This window comes from Tamandua tetradactyla, chromosome X (genome assembly GCF_023851605.1).
Source record: "Tamandua tetradactyla isolate mTamTet1 chromosome X, mTamTet1.pri, whole genome shotgun sequence".
Classification (NCBI taxonomy): Eukaryota; Metazoa; Chordata; class Mammalia; order Pilosa; family Myrmecophagidae; genus Tamandua; species Tamandua tetradactyla.
This window is the reverse complement of record NC_135353.1, coordinates 101,816,684-101,842,578: the sequence shown is the minus strand read 5'-3', so window position 1 is coordinate 101,842,578 and position 25,895 is coordinate 101,816,684. Positions and strand designations below refer to the sequence as shown.

At 39.7% G+C, this 25,895-nt stretch overlaps 1 protein-coding gene across 7 annotated transcripts in view; it reads left to right on the top strand.

The window, feature by feature from the left end:
• Positions 1–21,812, top strand: part of IGBP1 (immunoglobulin binding protein 1) — a 146,126-nt gene extending 124,314 nt beyond the window's left edge. For 4 of the 7 annotated variants that reach the window (XM_077145003.1, XM_077145002.1, XM_077145008.1 and 1 more), the window contains 2 exons: positions 15,560–15,672; positions 21,504–21,812. In XM_077145003.1, the coding sequence (XP_077001118.1) occupies positions 15,560–15,672; positions 21,504–21,677 (287 nt within the window). In that variant the 3' untranslated portion in view covers positions 21,678–21,812. The remainder of the gene's footprint in view (positions 1–15,559; positions 15,673–21,503) is intronic. The other 3 variants (XM_077145004.1, XM_077145006.1, XM_077145005.1) reach the window with 3 other exon arrangements.
• The last annotated feature ends 4,083 nt before the right edge of the window (positions 21,813–25,895 follow it).

Genomic DNA, 25,895 nt, shown 5'->3' with positions numbered 1-25,895 from the left:
TAATTTAATTTATTTACTGGTGATTGGTTTGTTAAGATTGTCTATTTCTGCTTGAATCAACATTGGTTTTTTTGTGCCTTTTGTCCATTTCATGCACATTGTCTAGTTTAATAGCATAAAGTTGTTCATAGTATCCTCTGACTACTTCCTTTATTTCTTTGGAGTCAGTGGTTATGTTATGTCTCCTCTTACATTTCTGATTTTATTTATTTGCATCCTCTTTCTTCTTTTTGCCAACCTCACTAAGGGTCCATCAATCTTACTAATTTTCTCTTAGAATGAACATCTGGTTTTGTTGATTTTCTCAATTGTTTTCATGTTCTCAATTTCATTTATTTCTGCTCTGATCTTCATTATTTCTTTGCTTTTGCTTGCTTTGTGGTTAATTTGCTGTTCTTTCTCTAGTTCTTCCAAGTGAACAGTTAATTCCTTGACTTTTGCTATTTCTTTTTTTATTAATCTTTAAATTTTTTTTAAAAATGTAATGACAAACATGTTAACATTTTTAACTTTTGATCCTTCCATTCTACATATATAATCAGTAATTTACAGTATCATCCCATAGTTGCATATTCATCATCATGATCATTTCTTAGAACATTTGCATCAATTCATAAAAAAATAAAAAGATAACAGAAAAAATTCATACATACCATACCCCTTACCCTTCCCTTTCATTGATCACTAACATTTCAATCTATATTTATTGTAACATTTGTCCCCCCATTATTTATTTTTGTTCCATGTGTTTTACTCATCTGTTGATAAGGTAGACAAAAGGAGCATCAGACACAAGGTTTTCACAATCCCACAGTCATATTGTGAAAGCTATATCATTATGCAATCATCTTCAAGAAACATGGCTACTGGAACACAGCTCTACTTTTTCAGGCACTTCCCTCTAGCCTCTCCGCTACATCTTGACTAACAAGGTGGTATCGATTTAATGCGTAAGAGTAACCTCCAGGATAACCTCTTGAGTCTGTTTGTAATCTCTCACCATTGACACTGTATTTTATCTCATTTTGCTCTTCCCCCTTTTATAAAGAAGGTTTTCTCAATCCCTTGATGCTGAGTCTCAGCTCATTCTAGGATTTTTGTCCCACATTGCTGGGAAGGTCCACACCCCTGGGACTCATGACCCACGTAGACAGAGGGAGGGCAGTGAGTCTGCTTGTTGTGTTGGCTGCAGAGAGAGAGGCCACATCTGAGCAACAAAACAGGTTCTCTTGGGGGTGATTCTTAGGCCTAATTTTAAGTAGGCTTGACCTATCCTTTGTGGGGTTAAGTTTCATATGAACGAACCCCAAGACTGGGATCTCAGCTTATAGCTTTGGTTGTCTGCGCTGCTTGTGAAAATATCAAGAATTCAGATTGGGGAAGTTGAATTTTCCCCGTTTCTCACTATTCCCTGAAGGGAACTTTGCAAATACTTTTTTATTCACTTTTCAAATCACTCTGGGATTTAGCAGGGCATCACCCTGGACAAGCCAGCAAAATCTCATGCCCTACTCAAGGTTCCATGTACTTATGGTGTTCAGTTAAGCTGTCTACATAAATTATATTAGGAAATGCACTAGTCAAAATATAAATTTTGTATCAAATAAACATTTTTTTGCTTTAGTTTCACACATAAGTTAAAATTTTTAAATATTAATTACCATCTATTTTCAACCCCCTGTAGTAGTGACATTCTGTGTTCTTCCTCATGCAAAAACATTTTTTAAATTTGTGCATTTAGTTACTATCATTATACACTCTAGGCATTCCCAGATTATACCATCTCAGTCTTTATCGTCTATCTTTCTTTCTGATTTCATTTGTCCCCACAGCCTTCCTCCTTCTGTCATTCTCACATTCAGCTTCATTCAGTGTTTTAACATCATTGTATTAGAGTTAGGTAGTATTGTGCTGTCCATTTCTGAGTTTTTACATTCAGTCCTGTTGCATAATCTCTATCCCTTCAGCTCCAATTACCCAATGTCTTACCCTATTTCAATCTCCTGATGGTCTCTGTTACCAACTAAATTCTCCAGGTTTATTCACTAATGTAAATTCATATCAGTGAGACCATATAGTATTTGTGCTTTTGTTTCTGGCTAATCTCACTCAGCGTAGTGTCCTTAAGGTCCATCCACATTGTTACATACTTCATCACTTTATTCTATCTTACAGCTGCATGATATTCCATCGTAGATATATACCACAGTTTGTTTAGCCATTCGTCTGATAATGGACATTTTGGCTGTTTCCATCTCTTCTCAGTTGTAAATAATGCTGCTATAAACATTGGTGTGCAAATGTCCATTTGTGTCCTTGCCCTCATTTCCTCTGAGTAGATACCTAACAATGGTATTTGCAGATCAGATGGCAATTCTATACTCAGCTTCCCGAGGAACCACGAAACTGCCTTCCACAGCGGATGTACCATTTGTCATTACCACCAACAGTGGATAAGTGTGCCTCTTTCTCCACATCCTCTCCAGCACTTGTCGTTTTCTGTTTTATTGAGAATGGCCATTCTGGTGGGTGTGAGATAATATCTCATTGTGGTTTTGATTTGCATTTCTCTAATAGCCAGGGAAGTTGAGCATCTTTTCATGTGCCTTTTGGCCATTTGTATTTTCTCTTCTGAGACGTGTCTGTTCATGTCTTTTGCCCGTTTTGTAATTGGGTTGTCTGTCTTTTTGTTGTTGAGTTGAACAATCTCTTTATATATTCTCAATACTAGACCTTTATCTTATATATCGTTTCCAAATATTGTCTACCTTTGTGTAGGCTGTCTTGTTCCTTTCTTTTTTTTTTTTTACTGTACCCCTTATTACCCCTTGCTTTCATTAGCATTTCATACTAAATTTATTTTAATATTTGTTCCCCTTATTATTAAATTTTATTCCATATGTTCTACACATCTGTTGACAAGGTAGATAAAAGGAGCATCAGGCACAAGGTTTTCACAATCACACAGTCACATTGCGAAAGCTATATCATTATACAATCATCCTCAAGAAACATGGCTACTGGAACACAGCTCTACATTTTCAGGCAGTTCCCTCCAGTTGCTCTGTTACATCTTGAATAACAAGGTGATATCTACTTAATGCATAAGAATAACCTCCAGGATAGTCTCGACTCTGTTTGGAATCTCAGCCATTGACACTTTGTCTCCTTTCACTCTTCCCCCTTTTGGTCGAGAAGGTTTTGTCAGTCTCTTGATGCTGAGTCTCAGCTCATTCTAGGGTTTTTCTCAATCCCTTCATGCTTTTTCCTTTCTTGACGAAGTTCTTTGATACGCAAAAGTGTTTAATTTTGAGGAGTTCCCATTTATTTATTTATTTCTTCAATGCTCTTACTTTGGGTGTAAGGTCTAGGAAACTGCCTCCTAGTATAAGATTTATGAGATATTTCCCTACATTTTCTTCTAACAGTTTTACAGTCTTACATCTACTGTTTATGTCTTTGATCCATTTTGAGTTGATTTTTGTATAGGGTGTGAGATATGCATCCTCTTTCATTCTTTTGCATGTGGATATCCAGTTCTCTAGGCACCATTTATTGAAGAGACTGTTCTTTCCCAGGTGAGTTGGCTTTACTGCCTTATCAAAGATCACCTGTCCATAGATGAGAGGGTCTATACCTGAACACTCTACTCTATTCTATTGGTCAGTATATCTATCTTTATGCTAGTACCATGCTGTTTTGACTACTGTAGCTTCATAATACACCTTAAAGTCTCATTGTGTGAGACCTCCCGACTTCATTTTTTTTCTCAGTATACTTTTAGCTATTTGGGGAACACTGCCCTTCCAGATTAATTTGGTTATTGGTTTTTCTATTTCTGAAAGTAGGTTTTTGAGATTTTATTGGTATTGCATTGAATCTGTAAATCAATTTAGGTAGAATTGACATCTTAACTATATTTAGTCTTCCAATCCATGAACATGGTATGCCCTTCCATCTATTTAGGTCTTCTGTGATTTCTTTTAACAGTTTCCTGTAGTGTCCTTTGTATAGGTCTTTTGTCTCTTTAGTTAAATTTATTCCTAAATATTTCATTCTTTTGGTTGAAATTGTAAATGGATTTTTTTTCTTGATTTCCCTCTCATATTGTTCATTACTAGTGTATAGAAACACTACAGATTTTTCAGTGTTGCTCTTGTAACCTGCCACTTAACTGTACTCATTTATTAGCTCTAGTTGTTTTGCTGTGGATTTTTTGGGGTTTTTGACATATACTATTATATCATTTGCAAAGAGTGAGAGTTTTACTTTTTCCTTTCCAATTTTGATGCCCTGTATTTCTTTTTCTTGTCTTATTGCTCTGGCTAGAACTTCCAACACAGTGTTGAATAACAGTGGTGATAGTGGACATCCTTGTCTTGTTCCTGATCTTAGGGGGAAAGTTTTCAGTTTTCCCCTTTGAGGATGATGTTAACTGTGGATTTTTTATGTATTCCCCCTATAATTTTGAGGTACTTCCCTTCTATTCCTATCATTTGAAGTGTTTTCAACAAGAAAGGATGTTGAATTTTGTCATATGCCTTTTTTGTGCATCAATCGAGATGATCATGTGGTTTTTCTGCTTTGATTGGTTGATATGGTGTATTACATTAATTGATTTTCTTATGTGGAACCATCCTTGCATACCTGGGATGAATCCTACTTGATCATGATGTATAATTCTTTTATTGTGCTACTGGGTTCGATTTGCTAGATTTTGTTGAGGATTTTTGCATCTGTATTCATTAGAGAGATTGGTATGTAGTTTTCTTTTTTTTGTAATATCTGTATGGCTTTGGTATGAGGGTGATGTTGGCTTCGTGAAATGAGTTAGGTAGCCTTCCCTCCTCTTCAATTTTTTTGAAGAGTTTGAGCAGGATTGGTACTAATTCTTTCTGGAATGATTGGTAGAATTCACATGTGAAGCCATCTGGTCTGGACTTTTCTTTTTGGGGTGCTTCTTAATGATTGATTCAGTTTTTTTTACTTGTGATTGGTTTGTTGAGGTTGTCTCCTTCTTCTCAAGTCAGTGTTGGTTGGTCATGCCTGTCTGGAATGTTGCCCATTTCATCCAGATTGTCATATTAATTAGCATAAAGTTGTTCATAGTATCCTGTCATTACCTCCTTTATTTCTGTAGGGTCAGTGATTTTGTCTCCTCTTTCATTTCTGATCTTATTTATTTGCATCCTCTCTCTTCTTTTTGTCAGTCTTGCTAAGGGCCCATCAGTCTTATTGATTTTCTCTTTGAACCAACTTTTGGTTTTGTTGATTTTCTCAATTGTTTTCTTGTTCTCAATTTCATTTCTTTCTGCTCTAATCTTCATTATTTCTTTCCTTTTGCTTGCTTTGGGGTTAATTTGCTGTTCTTTCTCTAGTTCTTCCAAGTGCACAGTTAATTCCTCGATTTTTTTGCTTTCTTCTTTTCTGATATAGGTATTTAGGGCAATAATTTTCCCTCTTAGCACTGCCTTTGCTGCATCCCATGAATTTTGATATGTTATGTTTTCCCTTTAATTTGCCTCGAGATATTTACTGATTTCTCTCGTAACTTCTTCCTTGACCCACCAGTTGTTTAAGAGTGTGTTATTTAGCCGCCATGTATTTGTGAATTTTCTCACATTCTCCCTATTATTGATTCCCGACTTCATTCCTTTATGATTTGCAAAAGTGTTTCACATGATTTCAATCTTTTAAAATTTATTGGGACTTCCTTCGTGACCCAACATATGGTCTCTTTGAGAATGATCCATAAGCACTTGAGAAAAAGATGTATTCTGCTGTTTTGGGGTGCAGTGTCTTATAAATGTCTTTTAAGTCTAGTTTGTTTACTGTATTATTCAAATTCTCTGTTTCTTTATTGATCCTCTGTCTAGATGTTCTGTCCTTTGAAGAAAGTGGGGAATTTAAGTCTCCAGCTATGATGGTAGATGTGTCTATTTCTCTTCTCAGTGCTTTCAGTGTTTGCCTCATGTATTTTTGGAGCACTGTGCCTCGGTGCATAAATATTTATGATTGTTATGTCTTATTGAATTGTTCCTTTTATTTATACATAGTGTCCTTCCCTGTCTCTTTTAATTGTTTTACATTTGAAGTCTAATGGGCTGGATATTAGTATAGCTACTCCAGCTCTTGTCTGTTTGTTGTTTGCATGAAATATCTTTTCTCAACCGTTCAATTTCAATCTATGTTTACCCTTATGTCTAAAATCTGTCTCTTTTAGACAGCATATAAATGGGTGCTGTTTTTTAATCCATCCTGCCAGTCTGTGTCTTTTGATTTGGGAGTTTAATCCATTAACATTTAATGTTATTACTGTAAGGGCAGTGCATTCTTCCACCATTTTGCCTTTTGGATTTTATATATCATACCTAACTTTTCTTCTTTTTGCTTTTTATGATAGTCTTCAATTGTACACTCCTCTCCACACCTCACTCTGCTATCTTTTTCCATCTATCTTTAGTGCTCCCTTTAGTGTTTCTTGCAGAACCGGTCTCTCGGTCATAAATTCTCTCACTGATTTTTTGTCTGAAAATGTTTTAATTTCCCCCTCATTTTGAAGGACAATTTTGCTGGATATAGGTTTCTTTGTTGGTAGTTGTTCTAGTTTGCTAGCTGTGGGAATGCAACACACCAGAGATGGATTGGCTTTTAATAAAAGGGGATTTATTTTGTTAGTTCTTCAGAGGAAAGGCAACTAACTTTCCACTGAGGCTCATCCTGTGGAAGGCACAGGATGGTCTCTGCTGGTCTTCTTACAGGCCGTTGGGTTCCAACAACTTTCCCTGGGGTGACTTCTTTCTCCTTCTCCAAAGGCCTGGGCTGAGCTGCAAGTGCTGAGATGAGGAACGCCGAGCTGCTTAGGCTGTGCTACATTGCGTTCTCTCATTTAAACACCAGCCAATTAAGTCAAACATCACTCATTGCAGCAGACACGCCTTCTAGCCCACTGCAGATGTAATTAGCAACAAATGAGGTTCACGTACCATTGGCTTATGTCCGCAGCAACAAGACTAGGTATGCTCACCTGGCCAAGTTGACAACTGAATCTAACTAACACATGTCCACCCCTTGTCAACTTGGCAACTTCAAACATCACCTTAAACAGGTGCAAAAAATTCTGTTCTTGCTGTGGACCTGTGAATCTCAAAACAAGTTGTCTAGTGCCAAGATGCAAAGGAGGATACTCACAGGATACAGATTTTCATTTCCATAGGGAGAAACTGGAAGAAACACAGAGGTAAAACCTGCAGGGCAAGCGCCATGGAATTTCAAAGTCTGAAAGTCAATCATCCGTCGGCTTAGAAAGTGGCAGCCCCACCCTTTCCAAAGGCCTATGCAGTGGCCCGCCTCTTTCCAAATCAACCTTGGGGAACATTGAGGAGACCACATCTAGGCTCCACTCTCTCCAGGCATCAGGGCCACCCCTGGGCTCTCTGCCATTTCTGGGGCACACGCTCAACTCCTCCACATGGTGGCAGCCAGGCTCTCCCAGTCCCCCAAGGAGCATGCTCTACCTTCTCCAAGGCCTGAGGCTACACAACTCTTCCACTGCAACAAGATGAGAGGCTCATCCTCACCCTTCAGGGTAAACTAACACTCTCCATGTGTACAGGTGGGTTTACTCTCCTGGCCGAGGTTTCTTGGCTTCAGACCTGAGCTTCCATGGTTCTCATTCTGCAAACTCCAATCTCTCCCTTTTGTGTCCTCCTTTGTCAAGATAGGCACTGCTTCTATTTACACCAACAGTCCCTTCACGCACTCCAGGTCTTCTCCATCATTCTCTTCACAATTCCTCCAAAATCTTCCCCTTAGCCATCCAAAACACCATTCAAACATATCTGGCATTTGCAAATCGCAGCAGGACCCCACTCCTGGTACCAAAATCTGTTCTAGTTTGCTAGCTGCCGGAATGCAATATACCAGAAACGGAATGGCTTTTAAAAGGGGGAATTTAATGAGTTGCTAGTTTACAGTTCTAAGGCCGAGAAAATGTCCCAATTACAACATGTCTAAAGAAATGTCCAATCTGGGCAGGCCACGGTGGCTCAGCAGGCAAGAACGCTTGCTTGCCATGCCAGAGGACCTGGGTTCGATTCCTGGTGCCTGCCCATGTAATTAAAAAAAAAAGGTCCAATCTAAGACATCCATCCAGGGAAAGATACCTTGGTTCTAGAAGGCCAATGAAGTTCAGGGTTTCTCTCTCAAGTGAGAAGGCACATGGTGAACACAGTCAGGGCTTCTCTCTTGGCTGGAAGGGCATGTGGCAAACATGGCGTCCTCTACTAGCCTTGTCTCCTGGCTTCCTGTTTCATGAAGCTCCCTGGGAGGCGTTTTCCTTCTTCATCTCCAAAGGTCACTGGCTGGTGGACTCTCTGCTTCGTGGTGTTGCAGCATTCTCTGCTCTCTCTGAATCTCTCATTCTCTGAAATATTTCCTCTTTTATAGGACTCCAATAAACCAATCAAGACCCACCCAAATGGGTGGAGACATGTCATCCCTTAATCCAGTTTAACAACCACTCTTGACTAAATCACATCATTCACAGTTCTGATTACAGTTTCAAACATACAGCATTGAATAGAGATTATTCTACCTTTATGAAATGGGATTTATATTAAAACATGGCTTTTCTTAGGGGGCATACTTCCTTTCAAACCAGCACAGTAGTTTTTCTCTCTTTGTATCTTAAATTCATCACACCACTGTCTTCTCGCGTCCATGGTTTCTGCTGAGAAATCTGTACATAGTCTTATTGGGCTTCCTTTGTATGTGATATGTTGCTTTTCTCTTTTTGCTTTCAAAATTCTCTCTTTCTCTTTGACATCTGACAATTTGACTAGTGAGTGTCTTGGAGTACGTCTATTTGGATCTATTCTGTTTCGGTTATACTGCACTTCTTGGATCTGTAATTTCCAGTCTTTCATAAGAGTTGGGAATATTGCAGTAATAATTTCCTCCATTAGTTTTTCTCCTCCTTTTCCCTTCTCTTCTCCTTCTGGGACACCCACAGTGTGTACATTTGTGCACTTCATGTTGTCATTCAATTCTCTGAGTCCCTGCTGATATTTTTCCATTCTTTTCCCTATATATTTTTTTCTTGTTGGATTTCAGATGTCCTATTCTGCAATTCACTAATCCTATCTTCTGCCTCTTGGAGCCCTTACATTGTAGGTCTTCATTGTTTTTTACATCTCTTCTACAGTGCCTTTCATTCCCATAATTCTGTGATTTGTTTTTTTCAGACTTTCATTTTCTTCTTTTTGTTCTTCCCTTGCCTTCTTTATATCCTCCCTCAATTCAGTGAATTGAATTTTGATGAAGCTTTCCATGTCTGTTTGAACATTCTGAATTAATTCTTTCAACTCCTGAATCTCATTTGAATTGTTGCTTTGTTCCTTTGACTGGGCCAATATCTTCAATTTTCCTAGTATAATTTGTTATTTTTTGCTGGCTCTACGCATTTAATTTCCTTAATTCATTTATTCTGGAGATAGTTTTCACTTCTCTTATCTTGCTGGGTAACTTTGTTGTCTGTCTGTTCTTTGACATTCAGTTCCTCTTATTCTAGACTTCTAGCTTAACTTTTGTTTAACACATCAGAAATTTTCCTTTCTTGTTTTCTTGTTTCTTGCCCAGCCTGTATGGTGCCTTTTTTTCTGCCTTCGGAGTATGTACTTAGGTGTTATAGACCATCATCAGATTTTCCCAGACCAAACTGGCCTCCTCTCAGGAGGAAAGAGTCACCTGCATCAGTTTTCCCTGAGGGTGAGACCAGCAGGTTAAAAGACTTTCCTGTGAACTTTCTAGACTCTGTGTTTTTCCTTTCCTACCCAGTATGTGGCATTTGTCTGCCTGTGGATTTCACCAGTATAAGGTGATACGGTACCTTTAACTTTAGCAGACTCTCCCTGCTGGGGTGTGGTTGAGACAGAGGAGAGGTTGTAGGCTAGGTTTAATCACTTCAGTTTTCCAGACCCTGGGGTCTGAATTCCTTGAAGGAGGAATTCCACCTGAGCTTGGCCCCACCCCTCTCCTGGGGAAGGCACACCTCCAGACAAGCTCTCAGACAAGTTTAATTCCACCCTTGCCTGGGGCATTTGGAGTCTGAGAAGCCTTGCAGTTGTATCCAAAGAGCAGTCAAACCATAGAAACACAGCCACAAAAAGAAAAGAAAAATGAAGTTCTCCTTTTCAGAGCATGACCTCCGTTCTTCAGGTTTGCAAATCAAGATCTTAAGTTGGTATGTTCTTTGTATCTCCAGGTCCTATGTGCCCCCTCCTTTCCTTCAGGACCCAGACCCTTTCAAGTATTTTGCAGTGTCCAATCCACAAAAACCCTCTGTTGTTTTTTTTGTGTGTTTTTTTTTCTTTTTCCATCATCCCTGCCCCATCTGCATTGGTGCAAAAACCAACAGCCTGAGATTTTACTGGAGGTTCACCTGAGCTGGAAGTCTATTTTTAGTAGTCAGAATTTAATTAGTACCGCAGTTGGAGCTTGGTTGAGCTCATCCCCTTTCTATTAGTAAAGTCTCTTTACTTTCCCCTCTGGGAAGCTGCCTATGGGGGGGGGTGGGGCACCGGCCTCCACCGCTTGGGGGTCTTACAGTTCTGGGTGGGATTGCAGCCAGTCCAGCTTGTGCAGATTGATGGGCACTATATGACTGGCCACTGATATGGCCCAAGCAGTTGTTCTGTATTGTTCCTGGCTATTTACTAGCTGCTCTGGAGAACAAACTAAGTCCCACACCTCACTAAGCCGCCATCTTGGTCATGTTTCAGCCCTCTTATCAGGAAAGTCTGCCCAAGGTGAATGCTCTGTGCAGAGTTTTCCCTGTCTTTCTTGTTCTCAGTCTTGGGCTTCTGTTTCTTGGTTGTTTTGGAGTTCCTTTGTTTACAGGGATTTGTTGTCCCTTCTGTTTTCAAGGATACTGACTTCCCTCTCCCACATGTTTGAAGCTGGTGGTCTTTGTCCAAGACTGTCGCCTCTGTACCTTTTTACACTTCTGTCATTGTCTGAAGCTGCCTGTGCCTGGACGGCAAATTCTGGTAGAAGGGATACCCCGGAGAGGACTTTCCTAAGTCAGTTTTTCCAACCAGATCATGTGTTCTAGTTTGCTAGCTGCCGGAATACAACATACCAGAATCAGAATGACTTTTAAAAAGGGGAATTTTATAAGTTGCTAGTTTATAGTTATAAGGCTGAGAAAATGTCCGATTAAAACAAGTGTATAGAAATGTCCAATCACAGATATCCAGGGAAAGATACCTTGGTTCAAGAAGACTGATGAAGTTCAGGGTTTCTCTCTCAAGTGGAAGGACACATGTGAACACAGTTTCTCTCTCATGCGGAAAGGCACGTGGTGAACACAGTCAGGGTTCCTCTCTCATCTGGAAGGACACGTGGCAAACATGGCATCATCTGCTAGCTTCTCCTTGCTTACTGTTTCATGAAGCTCCCTGGGATGTGTTTTCCTTCTTCATCTCCAAAGGTCACTGGCTGGTGGACTCTGCTTCTCGTGGCTATGTCGTTCTGCTCTGCTCTCTCTGAATCTGATTCTCCAAAGTGTTTTCTCTTTTATAGGATTCCAGTAAACTAATCAAGACCCACCCAAATGGGTGGAGATACGTCTCTACCTAATCCATTTTAATAACCATTCTTGATCACTCAAGATCACATCAAGGTGTGACTCCCTGAGTCACATCTCCAGGGAGATGGTCTGATTAACAGTTTCAAACATACAGTACTGAATAGGGATTAGAAGGAACGGCTGCCATTACAAAATGGGATTAGAATTAAAATGTGGCTTTTCTAGGGTACATACATCCTGTCAAACTAGCACATCAGGCCAGGGATCATGAAGGGGGCACTGACCATCTCCAGAGTACCCTGGGTTGGTGATCAGAAAGGGTGCCAAGTGCTTCCTGGAAGACTTCCCAAAACTGAGCTTTCCTGGCCTGCCCAGAAAATGCAGCCCTTCAGCTAACTATCCCCCGCATCCCTGAGAAAGTACAGCGTCTTTAAGTCTCCATCACCACTGCCCCTGTGCAGGGCCAGTTGGAGAAATGACTGCTGCTGACCTTGTCTAGGGCGGGTTGAAATAATGGCTTCCCTCAGAGGCAGGGGGACCCCTGCGATCTGAATTTGCTCATCAAAAGCCATGATCAGTGATCAGCCATGCCCACTCCTATTCTTGGGGAAAGGATTTTTATGTCTCTTGCTGTCACTAGCACCTAACCAGTGGCTGAATTCCACAGTAGCCTGCTGAGAGAGTAGGGGGATGGGCACCCATAGCCACTGTGTGGAAATGGCAATTTACTGCTCTTTACCCTAGTTTATCTGCTCCTTCCTCCTGCTCTCCCCTGGATGCTGTTCAGTTCTTCTGGCCTCTGGAGTTTGAAAATAGTTGTTTCAGACAGTTCCTGCCTTTGGTGGAAGGAAGAAGTTCCCTACTTCTCCCTCTTCTCACACTCCTCTCCAGAAGAAGGTAACTTTTAAAAGTCAAGAAGGTAAACAGGATTCAAGAGAAAATGACAGACATTAAAGATTGCAAAGATCCAGCATATGGAAATAGGATTTCCTAAAGTGAGGAAGAAGATAGAATAAACACTAAAAACTATAAGAAAATTTTTCTGAAATTAAAAAAAAATTGCGAAAGCACACTAGGTTCTGAGAATTTTGAACCAGAATGATCAGGGGAAAAAAAACACCGTCTGATGGAATTACTAGACTTTAAAGAAAAAGAAAAAAAAATGCCTTGGTCAGTTGAGGAAAAAAAACAGCAGGTGATTTTTTATTTTTTTTTATTTTTTTTTTATTAACGGAAAGAAAAAAAAGAAATTAACACATTTAGAAATCATACCATTCTACATATGCACTCAGTAATTCTTAACATCATCACATAGATGCATGATCATCATTTCTTAGTACATTTGCATCGGTTTAGAGGAACTAGCAACACAACAGAAAAAGATATAAAATGTTAATATAGAGAAAAGAAATAAAAGTAGTAATAATAGTAAAACAAACAAACAAAAAAAAAAAAAAAAACCCTATAGCTCAGATGCAGCTTCATTCAGTGTTTTAACGATTAATTTACAATTAGGTATTATTGTGCTGTCCATTTTTGAGTTTTTGTATCTAGTCCTGTTGCACAGTCTGTATCCCTTCAGCTTCAATTACCCATTGTCTTACCCTGTTTCTAACTCCTGTTGGACTCTGTTACCAATGACATATTTCAAGTTTATTCTCGAATGTCCGTTCACATCAGTGGGACCATACAGTATTTGTCCTTTAGTTTTTGGCTGGACTCACTCAGCATAATGTTCTCTAGGTCCATCCATGTTATTACATGTTTCATAAGTTTATCTTGTCTTAAAGCTGCATAATATTCCATCGTACGTATATACCACAGTTTGTTTAGCCACTCGTCTGTTGATGGACATTTCGGCTGTTTCCATCTCTTTGCAATTGTAAATAATGCTGCTATAAACATTGGTGTGCAAATGTCTGTTTGTGTCTTTGCCCTTAAGTCTTCTGAGTAGATACCTAGCAATGGTATTGCTGGGTCATATGGCAACTCTATATTCAGCTTTTTGAGGAACCGCCAAACTGCCTTCCACAGTGGTTGCACCATTTGACATTCCCACCAACAGTGGATAAGTGTGCCTCTTTCTCCGCATCCTCTCCAGCACTTGTCATTTTCTGTTTTGTTGATAATGGCCATTCTGATGGGTGTGAGATGATATCTCATTGTGGTTTTGATTTGCATTTCTCTAATGGCCAGGGACATTGAGCATCTCTTCATGTGCCTCTTGGCCATCCGTATTTCCTCTTCTGGTAGGTGTCTGTTCAAGTCTTTTTCCCATTTTGTAATTGGGTTGGCTGTCTTTTTGTTGTTGAGTTGAACAATCTCTTTATAAATTCTGGATACTAGACCTTTATCTGATATGTTATTTCCAAATATTGTCTCCCATTGTGTAGGCTGTCTTTCTACTTTCTTGATGAAGTTCTTCGATGCACAAAAGTGTTTAATTTTGAGGTGCTCCCATTTATTTATTTCTTTCTTCAGTGCTCTTGCTTTAGGTTTAAGGTCCATAAAACCGCCTCCAGTTGTGAGATTCATGAGATATCTCCCTACATTTTCCTCTAACTGTTTTATGGTCTTAGACCTAATGTTTAGATCTTTGATCCATTTTGAGTTAACTTTTGTATAAGGTGTGAGATACGGGTCTTCTTTCATTCTTTTACATATGGATATCCAGTTCTCTAGGCACCATTTATTGAAGAGACTGTTCTGTCCCAGGTGAGTTGGCTTGACTGCCTTATCAAAGATCAAATGTCCATAGATGAGAGGGTCTATATCTGAGCACTCTATTCGATTCCATTGGTCGATATTACTATCTTTATGCCAATACCATGCTGTTTTGACCACTGTGGCTTCATAATATGCCTTAAAGTCCGGCATCGCTAGACCTCCAGCTTCGTTTTTTTTCCTCAAGATGTTTTTAGCAATTCGGGGCACCCTGCCCTTCCAGATAAATTTGCTTATTGGTTTTTCTATTTCTGAAAAATAAGTTGTTGGGATTTTGATTGGTATTGCATTGAATCTGTAGATCAGTTTAGGTAGGATTGACATCTTAATTATATTTAGTCTTCCAATCCATGAACACTTTATGCCCTTCCATCTATTTCGGTCTTCTGTGATTTCTTTTAACAGTTTTTTGTAGTTTTCTTTATATAGGTTTTTTGTCTCTGGTTAAATTTATTCCTAGGTATTTTATTCTTTTAGTTGCAATTGTAAATGGGATTCGTTTCTTGATTTCCCCCTCAGCTTGTTCATTACTAGTGTATAGAAAAGCTACAGATTTTTGAATGTTGATCTTGTAGCCTACTACTTTGCTGTACTCATTTATTAGCTCTAGTAATTTTGTTGTGGATTTTTCTGGGTTTTCTACGTATAGTATCATATCGTCTGCAAACAGTGATAGTTTTACTAGCAGCAGGTGATTTTAAGAGGTGAGAAAATTAGATCACTCTCATGCTTTTTGACACACTATACCAGAAGAAAATGGAGTAACAAATATATTTAAGATACTCAAGGGGGGATACGTGAGCCAAGGATATTATATTTGGCAAAACTGACTCTCAGGTATAAAAGGCACAAACAAAAACCTGCAGGAACTCAGGGAATATTGTTCCTATGATTTTACTAGAGAATGAGCTTCCAGCAGCCAAAATGAGACATTGATATAAGGACTTTTGGTGAGCATTAAATATGCAGTTGATTGTAGAACTAAGACTAAATGAGAGTTAAAAGTCAGAGAGTGTAATATGTAATGCCTATATGCTCAGTGTCCAGATAATATAACTATAGTAGAACTTTTTTAAAATAGAGAAATGGGGAAGCATATGTAAAAAAAAAAAATTAACTGTTCTCAGTAATTATCCTGGTAGTAATATTAGTGTTGTTTTTCTGAGATTGTGTGTAATGTGGCATAATGTAAATAAATACAGGCATATCTTGTTTTATTGTACTTCACTTTATTGCGCTTCGCAGATATTGCGAATTTGCAAATTGAAGTTTGTGTCAACCCTGCATCGAGCAAGTCTATCGCCGCCTTTTTTTCCAACAGCATGCACTTTGTGTCTCTGTGTTACACTTTAATTAAGGTATGTATATTGTATTTTCAGACGTAATGCTGTTGTGCAGTTAGTAGACTACAGTGTCATCTAAGCATAACTTTTATATGCCCTGGGGAGCCAAAAAATGTATGTGACTTTCTTTATTGTGATATTCACTTTATTATGGTGGTCTGGAACCAAAACCGTAATATCTCTGAGGTATGCCTGTAATTATGATATGTTCTGTCATCCTTTGTTTTTGAGAAGTCGGACTTTTAGTGTGGAAAAATGCAGGTATAATTCAGAAGGGTTTAGGGGGAGGAAATTGTCCTAAATATGAATACATGAGGAAAATGTTTTAAACATACACATGCCTTTGGTCTGTTGACTGAGAAGGTTTAAAAACAGTGACCAGCCCAGGAGTAGTGAGCACATAATAGTACCCTGATTGCAATCTCAGAATACCATTCCCATTAAAAGAATCCGGGATTTCTTGGAGAAATAGCTAATTCCATATCTGGGGCAAGAAATACACAAGATGGGCCTGGAACATCTTGTAGTTCAAGAAAATAAGGCAGTACTTAAAAAACAAAATTGAGATATGTCAAAGGGACACAAGAGCCAGCTGAAAGAACTCTGAATGTCCAAAGCTAGAAGAATTTGAACCACAAAATAAATAATACAGTATTATATTAAAGCCCACGGAATAAAATAAATATCCCTAAATCTCTGGTGCTATAAATAAATAAGTCAAGAAGAGATAAATCTTCAATTAGGAAGAATTCCAAAGTATTTGTATAGATACTTCTGCCTCAAAGAGCATAACTCCCCACCCCTTAAGTGTGGGCTGTGCTTATTGTTTGCTTACAAAGATTACACTATGGTAACATCTTTAGTGAGAATTCATGTTGATAGTATATACCCTAGATATGATGTGATGAAAAAGGCACACTTCACCTCTGTGGTGGTTCCCAAAACCTGTAGCCCCAGTCTAATCATGAGACAGCATGATCACAAACGCAAGTTGAGAGACATTCTACAAAAATACCTGACCAGTGCCCCTCAAAACTGTCAAAGTCATCAAAAACAAAGAAAGTGTAAGAAACTATTACAGCCCAGAGGAGCCTAAGGAGACGTGATGACTAAATGTAATGTGATTGGATTTGGCACACAAAAAAAAGATATTAGGTAAAACTAAGGAAATGTGAATAAGGTATGGGCTTTGATTGTTAATAATGTATGAGTACTGTTATATTAATTGGGACATTTAAACTATAGTAGTGTAACATGTTAACAAAAGGGAGAACTGTGGGATGTGTGGGGACTCCCGTAAATTTTAAACTTCTGGAATTACAGAGTTTATTTAAATATTTAAAAAGAATAACTGCAATTGATTAACCCATCAAATATGTATAAATCCATGAGGTCATAGAGATATTTAAAAACAAAAACAAGTTGTTCAGTCCCAGGGGATGATAGGGAACCAATTGATTATCTTGAGAAGTTGTGAATAAAGGGAAAGAATCAAGCATGTATCTTGTCTTTCCTATTAGGTAGCTAAATAGTAGTAGATGAGAGGAAAGCTTCTCTTTATAAAAGTATTCCAGTTCAGGGCGGGCAACGTGGCTCAGTGGCAGAGTTCTTGCCTGCCATGCCAGAGATCCGGGTTTGATTCCTGGTGCCTGCCCATGCAAAAAAAAAGAAAAGTATTCCAGTACATAAAAAAAGAAATGATAAAATTAGGAGTATCATCGTTTTGAAACCCCTAATAGATTAATGGATTTAGGCATTGAACAGCAATAGCTTCTAGCATCACAACCAATGAGACACAGATGTTAGTTGCCTTCTGATGAAGGAACACATCACCTGTAATCATGCCAAAGGGATCCACCCTGAGTCCAGTCAAACCTCTGCTTCCAGCTACAAGAGCATGTTGGATTGCATCATGACTGCGTAATCAGCAAAATCAGGCTTTGGGAAACTACAAGTCAAATGCCCCATCTTCTTAAGCAGATACCTTGTAAGGAAAGAAAGAAATCGAAGGGGAAACCTGTAGGTTAAAAAAGATACCAGAATATTTTTAAATGGGAGAGACTAACCTCTAAAACGTTACACTAAGTGAAAGAACCCAGACACAGAAAGACCATGTATTACATGATTCCATTTATATGAAACGTCTAGAAAAGGCAGATATATAGACAGAAAGTAGGTAGTGATTTCCAGTGCTGGGGGATGGGAGTGGGGTGGGTAATGAGGAATGGGGATTAACTGTAAATGGACACAAGGGGTCTTTTGGGGGTGATAGAAATGTTTTTAAATTGTATTGTGGTGATGGTTGGACAGCACTGTACATTTACTAAAAATATTGAACAAAAAATGAATGTAAAGTTGGAAACTGTTATCTAGGGCTCCATACTTGGGTAGTAAAGCTATAATGAAACTCTAGGAAGTTATTACTATAAAAGATGGTATGGTGGTTACTTTTAAAAGGAGAAGGGTTTGTAATTTGGATGAAGCACAAGGAGAGCCTTTTGGGATGGGTGTCAAAGTTCTGTTTATTGACGTAGGTGAAGGATATAAAGAGCATTTGCCTTATCAGAACTCAAGTTATATAAATTTGTATATTTGTTCCCATAACTTTTTAATTTTACAGTAATAGATATAAACACACACAAACACACACATGAGATTCCTAAGAAACCAGAAGAGATCATATCCCCACAGATTTCATTCCTTATCATACTAATGAGAATATTGGATAAACTCAGGGTAGACCAGAAAATGCTGCTTTGCCTTACAAAGGAAAACATTAATGCAAAAGGAAGATTTAACAGTTGGTTTAATTTCTTTTGGTTTTACACTTCATGACAAGTGACATTTGGACTTCACATCCTGTCCAAGCAGCACTTACAAAATAACTTGTAGGCATTCTTTTCCAATAGGTTAAACTGCCCCATGGTTTTCAAATTTACACAAACCACTATATGACTATAACACAGGAAATGGGTGAAGGAAGAAAAGTCATCTGCTATCCCACTGTGTTAGTTAGATTCAGTTGTCAACTTGGCCAGGTGAGCATACCTAATCTTGTTGCTGCGGACATAAGCCAACGGTATGTGAACCTCATCTGTTGCCAATTACATCGGCAGTCGGCTAGGGGGCGTGTCTGCTGCAATGAGTGACGTTTGACTTAATTGGCTGGTGCTTAAATGAGAGATCGCAATGTAGCACAGCCTAGCAGCTTGGCATTCCTCATCTCAGCACTTGCAGCTCAGCCCGGGGCCTTGGAAATGGAGAAAGAAATTACCCTGGGGAAAGTTGTTGGAACCCAGGGGCCCGGAGAGAAGACCAGCAGAGACCATCTTGTGCCTTCCACATAAGAAAGAACCTCAGTGGAAAGTTAGCTGCCTTTCCTCTGAAGAACCAACAAAATAAATCCCCTTTTATTAAAAGCCAGTCCGTCTCTGGTGTGTTGCATTCCGGCAGTTAGCAAACCAGAACAGATTTGGTACCGGAGAGTGGGGTGCTGCTGCGGTTTGCAAATACCAGATATGTTGGAACAGCTTTTGGATGGCTAAAGGGAAGATTTTGGAGGAACCGTGAAGAGAATGATGGAGAAGTCCTGGAGGGTTTGAAGAGACTGTTGGTGTAAATGGAACTACTACCAATCTTGACAAAGGAGGACACAAAAGGGAGAGATTGGAGTTTGCAGAGTGAGAACCATGGAAGTTCAGGTCTGAAGCCAAGAAACCTCGGCCAGGAGAGTGGACCCACCTCTGTGCATGGAGAGGGTGAGTTTACCCTGAAGGGCGAGGATGAGTCTCCCCTCTCATTGCAGTGGAATAGTTGTGCAGCCTCGGGCCTTGGAAAAGGCGTAGCACGCTCCTTGGGGGACTGGGAGAGCCTGGCTGCCACCATGTGGAGGGGTTGAGCATGTGCCCCAGAAATGGCAGAGAGCCCAGGGGTGGCCCTGATGCCTGGAGAGAGTGGAGCCTGGCTGCCACCATGTGGAGGGGTTGAGCATGTGCCCCAGAAATGGCAGAGAGCCCAGGGGTGGCCCTGATGCCTGGAGAGAGTGGAGCCCAGAGGTGGTCTCCTCGATGTTCCCTGAGGTTGATTTGGAAAGAGGCCGGCCACTGCATAGGCCCTTGGAAGGGGTGGGACTGCCACTTTCTACAGCCAAAGGATAAATGACTTTCAGACTTTGAAATCCAATGGTGTTTGCCTGCAGGTTTTCCTTCCAATTTCTCCCTATGGAAATGACAATCTATATTCTGTGAATATCCTCCTTTGCATCTTGGCACCAGACAACTTGTTTTGAGATTCACAGGTCCACAGCAAGAACAGAATTTTTTGCATCTGTTTAAGGTGATGCTTGAAGTTGCCAAGTTGACAAGGGGTGGACATGTGTTAGTTAGATTCAGTTGTCAACTTGGCCAGGTGAGCATACCTAATCTTGTTGCTGCGGACATAAGCCAACGGTATGTGAACCTCATCTGTTGCCAATTACATCGGCAGTCGGCTAGGGGGCGTGTCTGCTGCAATGAGTGACGTTTGACTTAATTGGCTGGTGCTTAAATGAGAGATCGCAATGTAGCACAGCCTAGCAGCTTGGCATTCCTCATCTCAGCACTTGCAGCTCAGCCCGGGCCCTTGGAAATGGAGAAAGAAATTACCCTGGGGGAAAGTTGTTGGAACCCAGGGGCCCGGAGAGAAGACCAGTAGAGACCATCTTGTGCCTTCCACATAAGAAAGAACCTCAGTGGAAAGTTAGCTGCCTTTCCTCTGAAGAACCAACAAAATAAATCCCCTTTTATTAAAAGCCAATCCGTCTCTGGTGTGTTGCATTCCGGCAGTTAGCAAACCAGAACACCCACCTTCCTGTCATATCACAAATCATAAAGTCATGCATATTTTTTACTTCAGTGTTTTTGGTGGTGTGTGTGTTGGCCATTTTTACCAAGAATTCTTTCCCAAAGTAGAATTCACTCTGAGGGGCAACTTTTATGTTTTGTGAAAACCACTCAGAGCATCCTTTCTTACTATTGTTTAATGTGTGGTATGTTACTTAGTTAATATAAGTACTCCACTGTCGCAGGAGAAGGCAATGTAATATTTGTGGCCACTTAGTTTTTAGGTTTGGATTCGTGGACAACACAGACTTTAGTGATATAAAAACATTTTATATCTATTATAAAAGAAAGTAATTAAAAGAGCTTTCAAAAATAAGGCATAGTTACATCACCAGATAAGATGGCACCAACACCTGAAGAGAAGTGCTGGGAAGTCTTGGAAACAGCATTCCAAGTCTCATTAGTAAAAATACACAGCAATCTTAGATACAGCATTCAGACTCTCAGTAAAAATCCACAGCAAAGCATTCTGTTCCTGGATAAGATTCTGATGAGATGCTCTCTCTTTCTCATAAGATTCTCCTCTCTTTTTCTAACTCCTTACATGTAGTTTTTATGATATCTTCACGCAATAGTGGCTGAATTCCAATTAGTTTATGTGGTCAGGCCCAGTTTGGTCCTCTAGGAGCTGCATAGGAACTGAGAGTAGCTTCCTGGGACCTAGATACCTTTATCAGAGTACACTTCCTTCTGGGAGGGTAGCTTATCCTCCCAGCCAGAGTGCACATTTCAATTGTTTCTTACCAAGGTCAAGCAGTGGCAACATCAGTTGAACAGAACAGACTCTACAAACTCTACAAATGTATCTTTCCCTTTCATCCACCCACTCCCTGCTTGTTACAGGGTACACAGCCAGCTCTGTTCCTTGCCCTCATTTTGTGTGGTTGTGTTCAGAGTGGAGCTGAGTCTCTTGACATTCCTTTTTAACATTGTCTCAATTTCTCTCCCCCATTTTTCCACTTCTAGCAGAGTTCAAAAAGGCAACTCAACAGCAGGAAGATCAGGAGCAAAAGGAGGAAGACACCAATGAGAAAACACTACATAGAGCCCGAGAGTGGGATGACTGGAAGGATACCCATCCTAGGGGTTATGGCAACCGACAGAATATGGGTTAATCTTCCCACAACAAGACAGGACTAGAGATGGCTCCCATCTTCTGATTCAAGGAAAGCTGTACCATTCTTCCCTCCCTGGGCTCCTGCTTCAGTTGTGCACTTCAGTAAAGGCAAAGGCGCTTCATCTTGCTTTGCATTCAATAAAGTGTCAAATGATTAAGTGTGTATTTGTACCCTCGATGATGAGCCCACAGTCTTCTTTCAGCATTATCCTCTTCATGATATATTCTAATTTCTTAACTGGAAAGAAAAGAGCACGAAAGTGGCTTGGTATAATCAATGGCTGTATGAATTCTCTTTATAAAATAATAAAGTCCCTAGTGGAGTCCCCAACCCAATCATGATGACAAAGTAAGACTTCAGGGCTCTGTCCTCCCACAGAAACTTTGAACAGCTAGCAAGTACTGGCAGAAGTATCTTTCCCAAAACTCCAGAAAACAGTTAAAGGGTTGCAGTAACAGAGAAATACCCAATCAAGAAAATGGCTACTTGAAAGTAAAGGATCTCCTGGTTCCCTGACGGGCCCCTCCGGCACCTCTCATCAATTTGGCAAGGAGCTGACCCATCCTCCCAGGGTGAATCCCTGGTCCTTTTTCCAGAGGGAGCAGAGAAATCCTCATGCACATTCTGAGAGCATATATGTCTGGCTCAGTCTTCCTGGTGGTGGCTTGAGGGATTCATTGTCCCAGAACTTGGCTTGTGTGTAGAGGGTGGCACACAGAGCTCTCCTACAGAATGCTGTGGGTGGATCATCAAGTTGTGGCTGGCTGTAGGACGTAAAAGGCAGTGGCCAGGACTGTGAGGAAACTTTCCTAGGGAAGAGGGGGCATTCGTATTCATGGAAATAAGAGAGTCCCTAGGGCTTCATGTGCATGCCCAAGATGATGCATTGCACAGAAAGGACCAGGAAGACTCCTATGCTTTGACCTAGAGGTATTCTCCAAATGCACTATGTGGATAGGCTCTGAAACAAAGCACTCACAGAGGTCAGTCTGCAAAGACTGAGAAAGGTTTATTTTCCTTTTTTTTTTTCTTTGCTATCTCGGCATTCAAGGAAGGCTCTGTCATAACACCAGCTGGATACAAATTTGAGGAACAGATGCCTCAGAGTCCAGTGATATGCATTTAGATGTCAAAATGTCCAGGTTTGTAACAAAAAGTTTAAAAACACAAACAGGAAGCAATGACTCAGGCAAAGAAGATTACAGCATTAGAAACCATCAATGAGGAGGACCAAACCTGGGACATACCAAAGACTTAAAAAATGGTCCTAAGCAGGCTCAAAGAAAACATGGACAAAGAACTAAAGGAAATCAGGAAAACAATAGATGAGCATAGAACATCAGTAGATATGGAAATCATGAAAAGGGATGAAATAGAGCTGAAGACCACAGAAACAAATTAAATATTGCCTAGAGGTGTTAAACAGCAATGTTAGAGCTGGCAGAAAGAATCAGTGAACTTGAAGATAAGACAATTAAAATTCAGTCTGAGAAGCAGAAGGAAAGAATGAAAAGTGAACAGAGCCTGAGGAACCTGTAGGACACCATCAAGCATACCAATATATGAATTATGGGAGTTCCAGAAGGAGAAGAAAGAGGAGCAGAGAGAATATTCAAGAAAATAATGGCTGAAAATTTCCCCAGTTTAACAAAAAACATGAATGTACTCATCCAAAACCACAACAAACTCCAGGATAAATCCAAATAGACCCACATGGGTGACATCAAACTGTTGAATTCCAGACAAAGAATTCTGAAAGCTGCAAGAGAGAAGCAACATGTCACGTATAGGAGATCCTCAGTAAGATTAAGTGGCAGTTTCTCCTGGGAAATCATGGAAGCAAAAGGGCAGTGGAAAGAAATATTTTTAAAATACTGAAGGCAAAAAATTGCTAACCAAGAATTTTCTATCAGGCAAAACTGTCCTTCAGAAATGAGGGAAGAATTATGACATTTCCAGATAAACAAAAGCAGAGGGAATTTGTCACCACTAGAGCAGCCCTACAAGAAATGCTAAATGGAGTTCTGTGGGTTGAACAGAACGGACACTAGACAATTGACTGAAGCCACATGAGGACATCTCTGGTAAAGATAATGATATGGTTAAATATAAATGCCAATATTATTATATTTTTAATTTTGTAACTCCATTTTTTACTTTCAACAGTATCTAAAAGGCAAATGCATAAAATGTAATGGTAAATCAATGGTTTGGAACTCATAATGTGTAAACATGTAATTTGTGACCAGAACAACATAAAGGTGGGGGAATGGAGGGGTATAGGAACATAGTGTGTATGTATACTATTGAAGTTGGTATCAAAACAAACAAGATTGTTATAGATTTAGGATGTTAAATTTAAGCCCCATGGTGGCTTCTGATAAAAATAAAACATTAGAGAATATGCAAATTCCTAGAAATAGAAATTAGAGTACAGGTTACCAGGGGCAGGTAACAAGGGGAATAAGGAGTTAATGCAAAATCAGTAATTACGTTTTCTGTTTGGAGTGAAGGGAAAGATCTTGTAATGGATGATAATGAGGGTAATGCAACATTGTTATGTGATTAATCTCTGTGAATAATATGTTTGGGGGAGGGGTTTGAGGTGAAGATTTATGTTGTATATATTCCCACAATTAAAAAAAAAAGAAAGGGGGTGCAAGGGTAGTTCAGTGGTAGAATTTTCGCCTGCCATGCAGGAGACCAGGGTTCGATTCCTGGTCCATGCACTTCCCCCAAAACAAACAGTCAAACAAACAAATTCAACAGATGGTGCTGCAGTAATGGGATACTCACATGGAAAAGTAATGAAATGTATACGGCATACAGAAAAAAAAAAGCTCAACTGAAGAGATAGTGACAATTAAATGCAATACATGTTCCTGGATGGTAGGAGAAAAAGCCCAAAGGAGTATTACTGGGACATAAGAAAAACTTGGAATATAAATTGTGAGCTTCATATCAATGTTGAATTTCTTGAATTTGATAACTACACTTAAGGTGATTACATAAATGAATATTCTTGTTCGTAAGAAATGTACATGGAAGTATTATGTGTTTAAGGAGTATGATGTTGGAAACCTGCTCTCAAATGTTCCAAAAATAGGCGAAAGATAGAATGATATTGCAAAGGTGGCAAAATCTGGGGGAATTGGGGGCATGTTGGATTTCTCTGTATGGGGTTTGTATTATTTTTGCAACTGTCTTGTAACCTTGGAAGTATTACAAAATAAAAGATTTTAAAATGGTAATAAAATCCCGTCTGTTGTATGAGCATCTACAGTACAATCTGGGCATTTGCAGCTTTTTTAGGGGATTGGGAGGTGGGGACCAGATATCAACTGTGGGTCCTTGGGCTTATGGAGAAGGCCTGGTCATCTCTCTTTGGTCTGGCAGTGAATTTCCCAGCATTTGAGCTGCCCAAATTAGCTGGAGCTTTCTTCTTCATTCCTACCGGACACAGGGTGTGAAGCCATGTGCCTAACACCCAGCACTGTGAAATAACCCAACACTAATTATGCTTTACAAGAAAAGAGCACAAAGGCTAGGACTTTCCTCATCATATAGCACTCCTTTCAAGAATTAGAGCCAGAAATAAATGGACCTTAAAAGGTTAGACTGTATTTCCCAATGTTTTCTACCTAGTTCTTGTCATGGGCAGGGGACAGCCTGGGTTCTTGTAAATTCTACACTTATTGAGGGTCTGCTTATCTTTAAGATACAGTGCTATGAGCTGTAGGGGTAGCAGGAAAAAAATAGCAAACCTTAAGTAAGATGAGGTAGAAAATGAGAGAGACCAAGCACTCCAAGTCACCTTGTGTTGTATCTTAGGCCAAGGTCTTTACTCTTATGGAAATATTTGCCATAGCCATTATGGTAACAGCAACCTCAGGCTGAAGCCTAATACTTAAAATAGCCACTATAGACCATTTTGGCCCCTTCCTCACCTATCCTGTGCCAAATCCAGCACAGCCCACACCAGTGGGCCAGATAATTGTGCTGTGGTGGTCATGTTACTGATGATCACTGGGAGTGGAGGAGAACAATGCAGATTACACTGCAATACCCTCAAGCTAGGGTAGGAAGAAGATATATTCTCAGCTCTTGGGTTGATATCCTAAAAGAGCAGACATGTGTTGAAACAAATTATTTGTGTAGCAAACATACTTTTGTTCTCCGTGGCTTTGGAACATTTAGATTTTTCTTTTAAAAAGATGACTCACCCCTCTTAGCTTTTGCA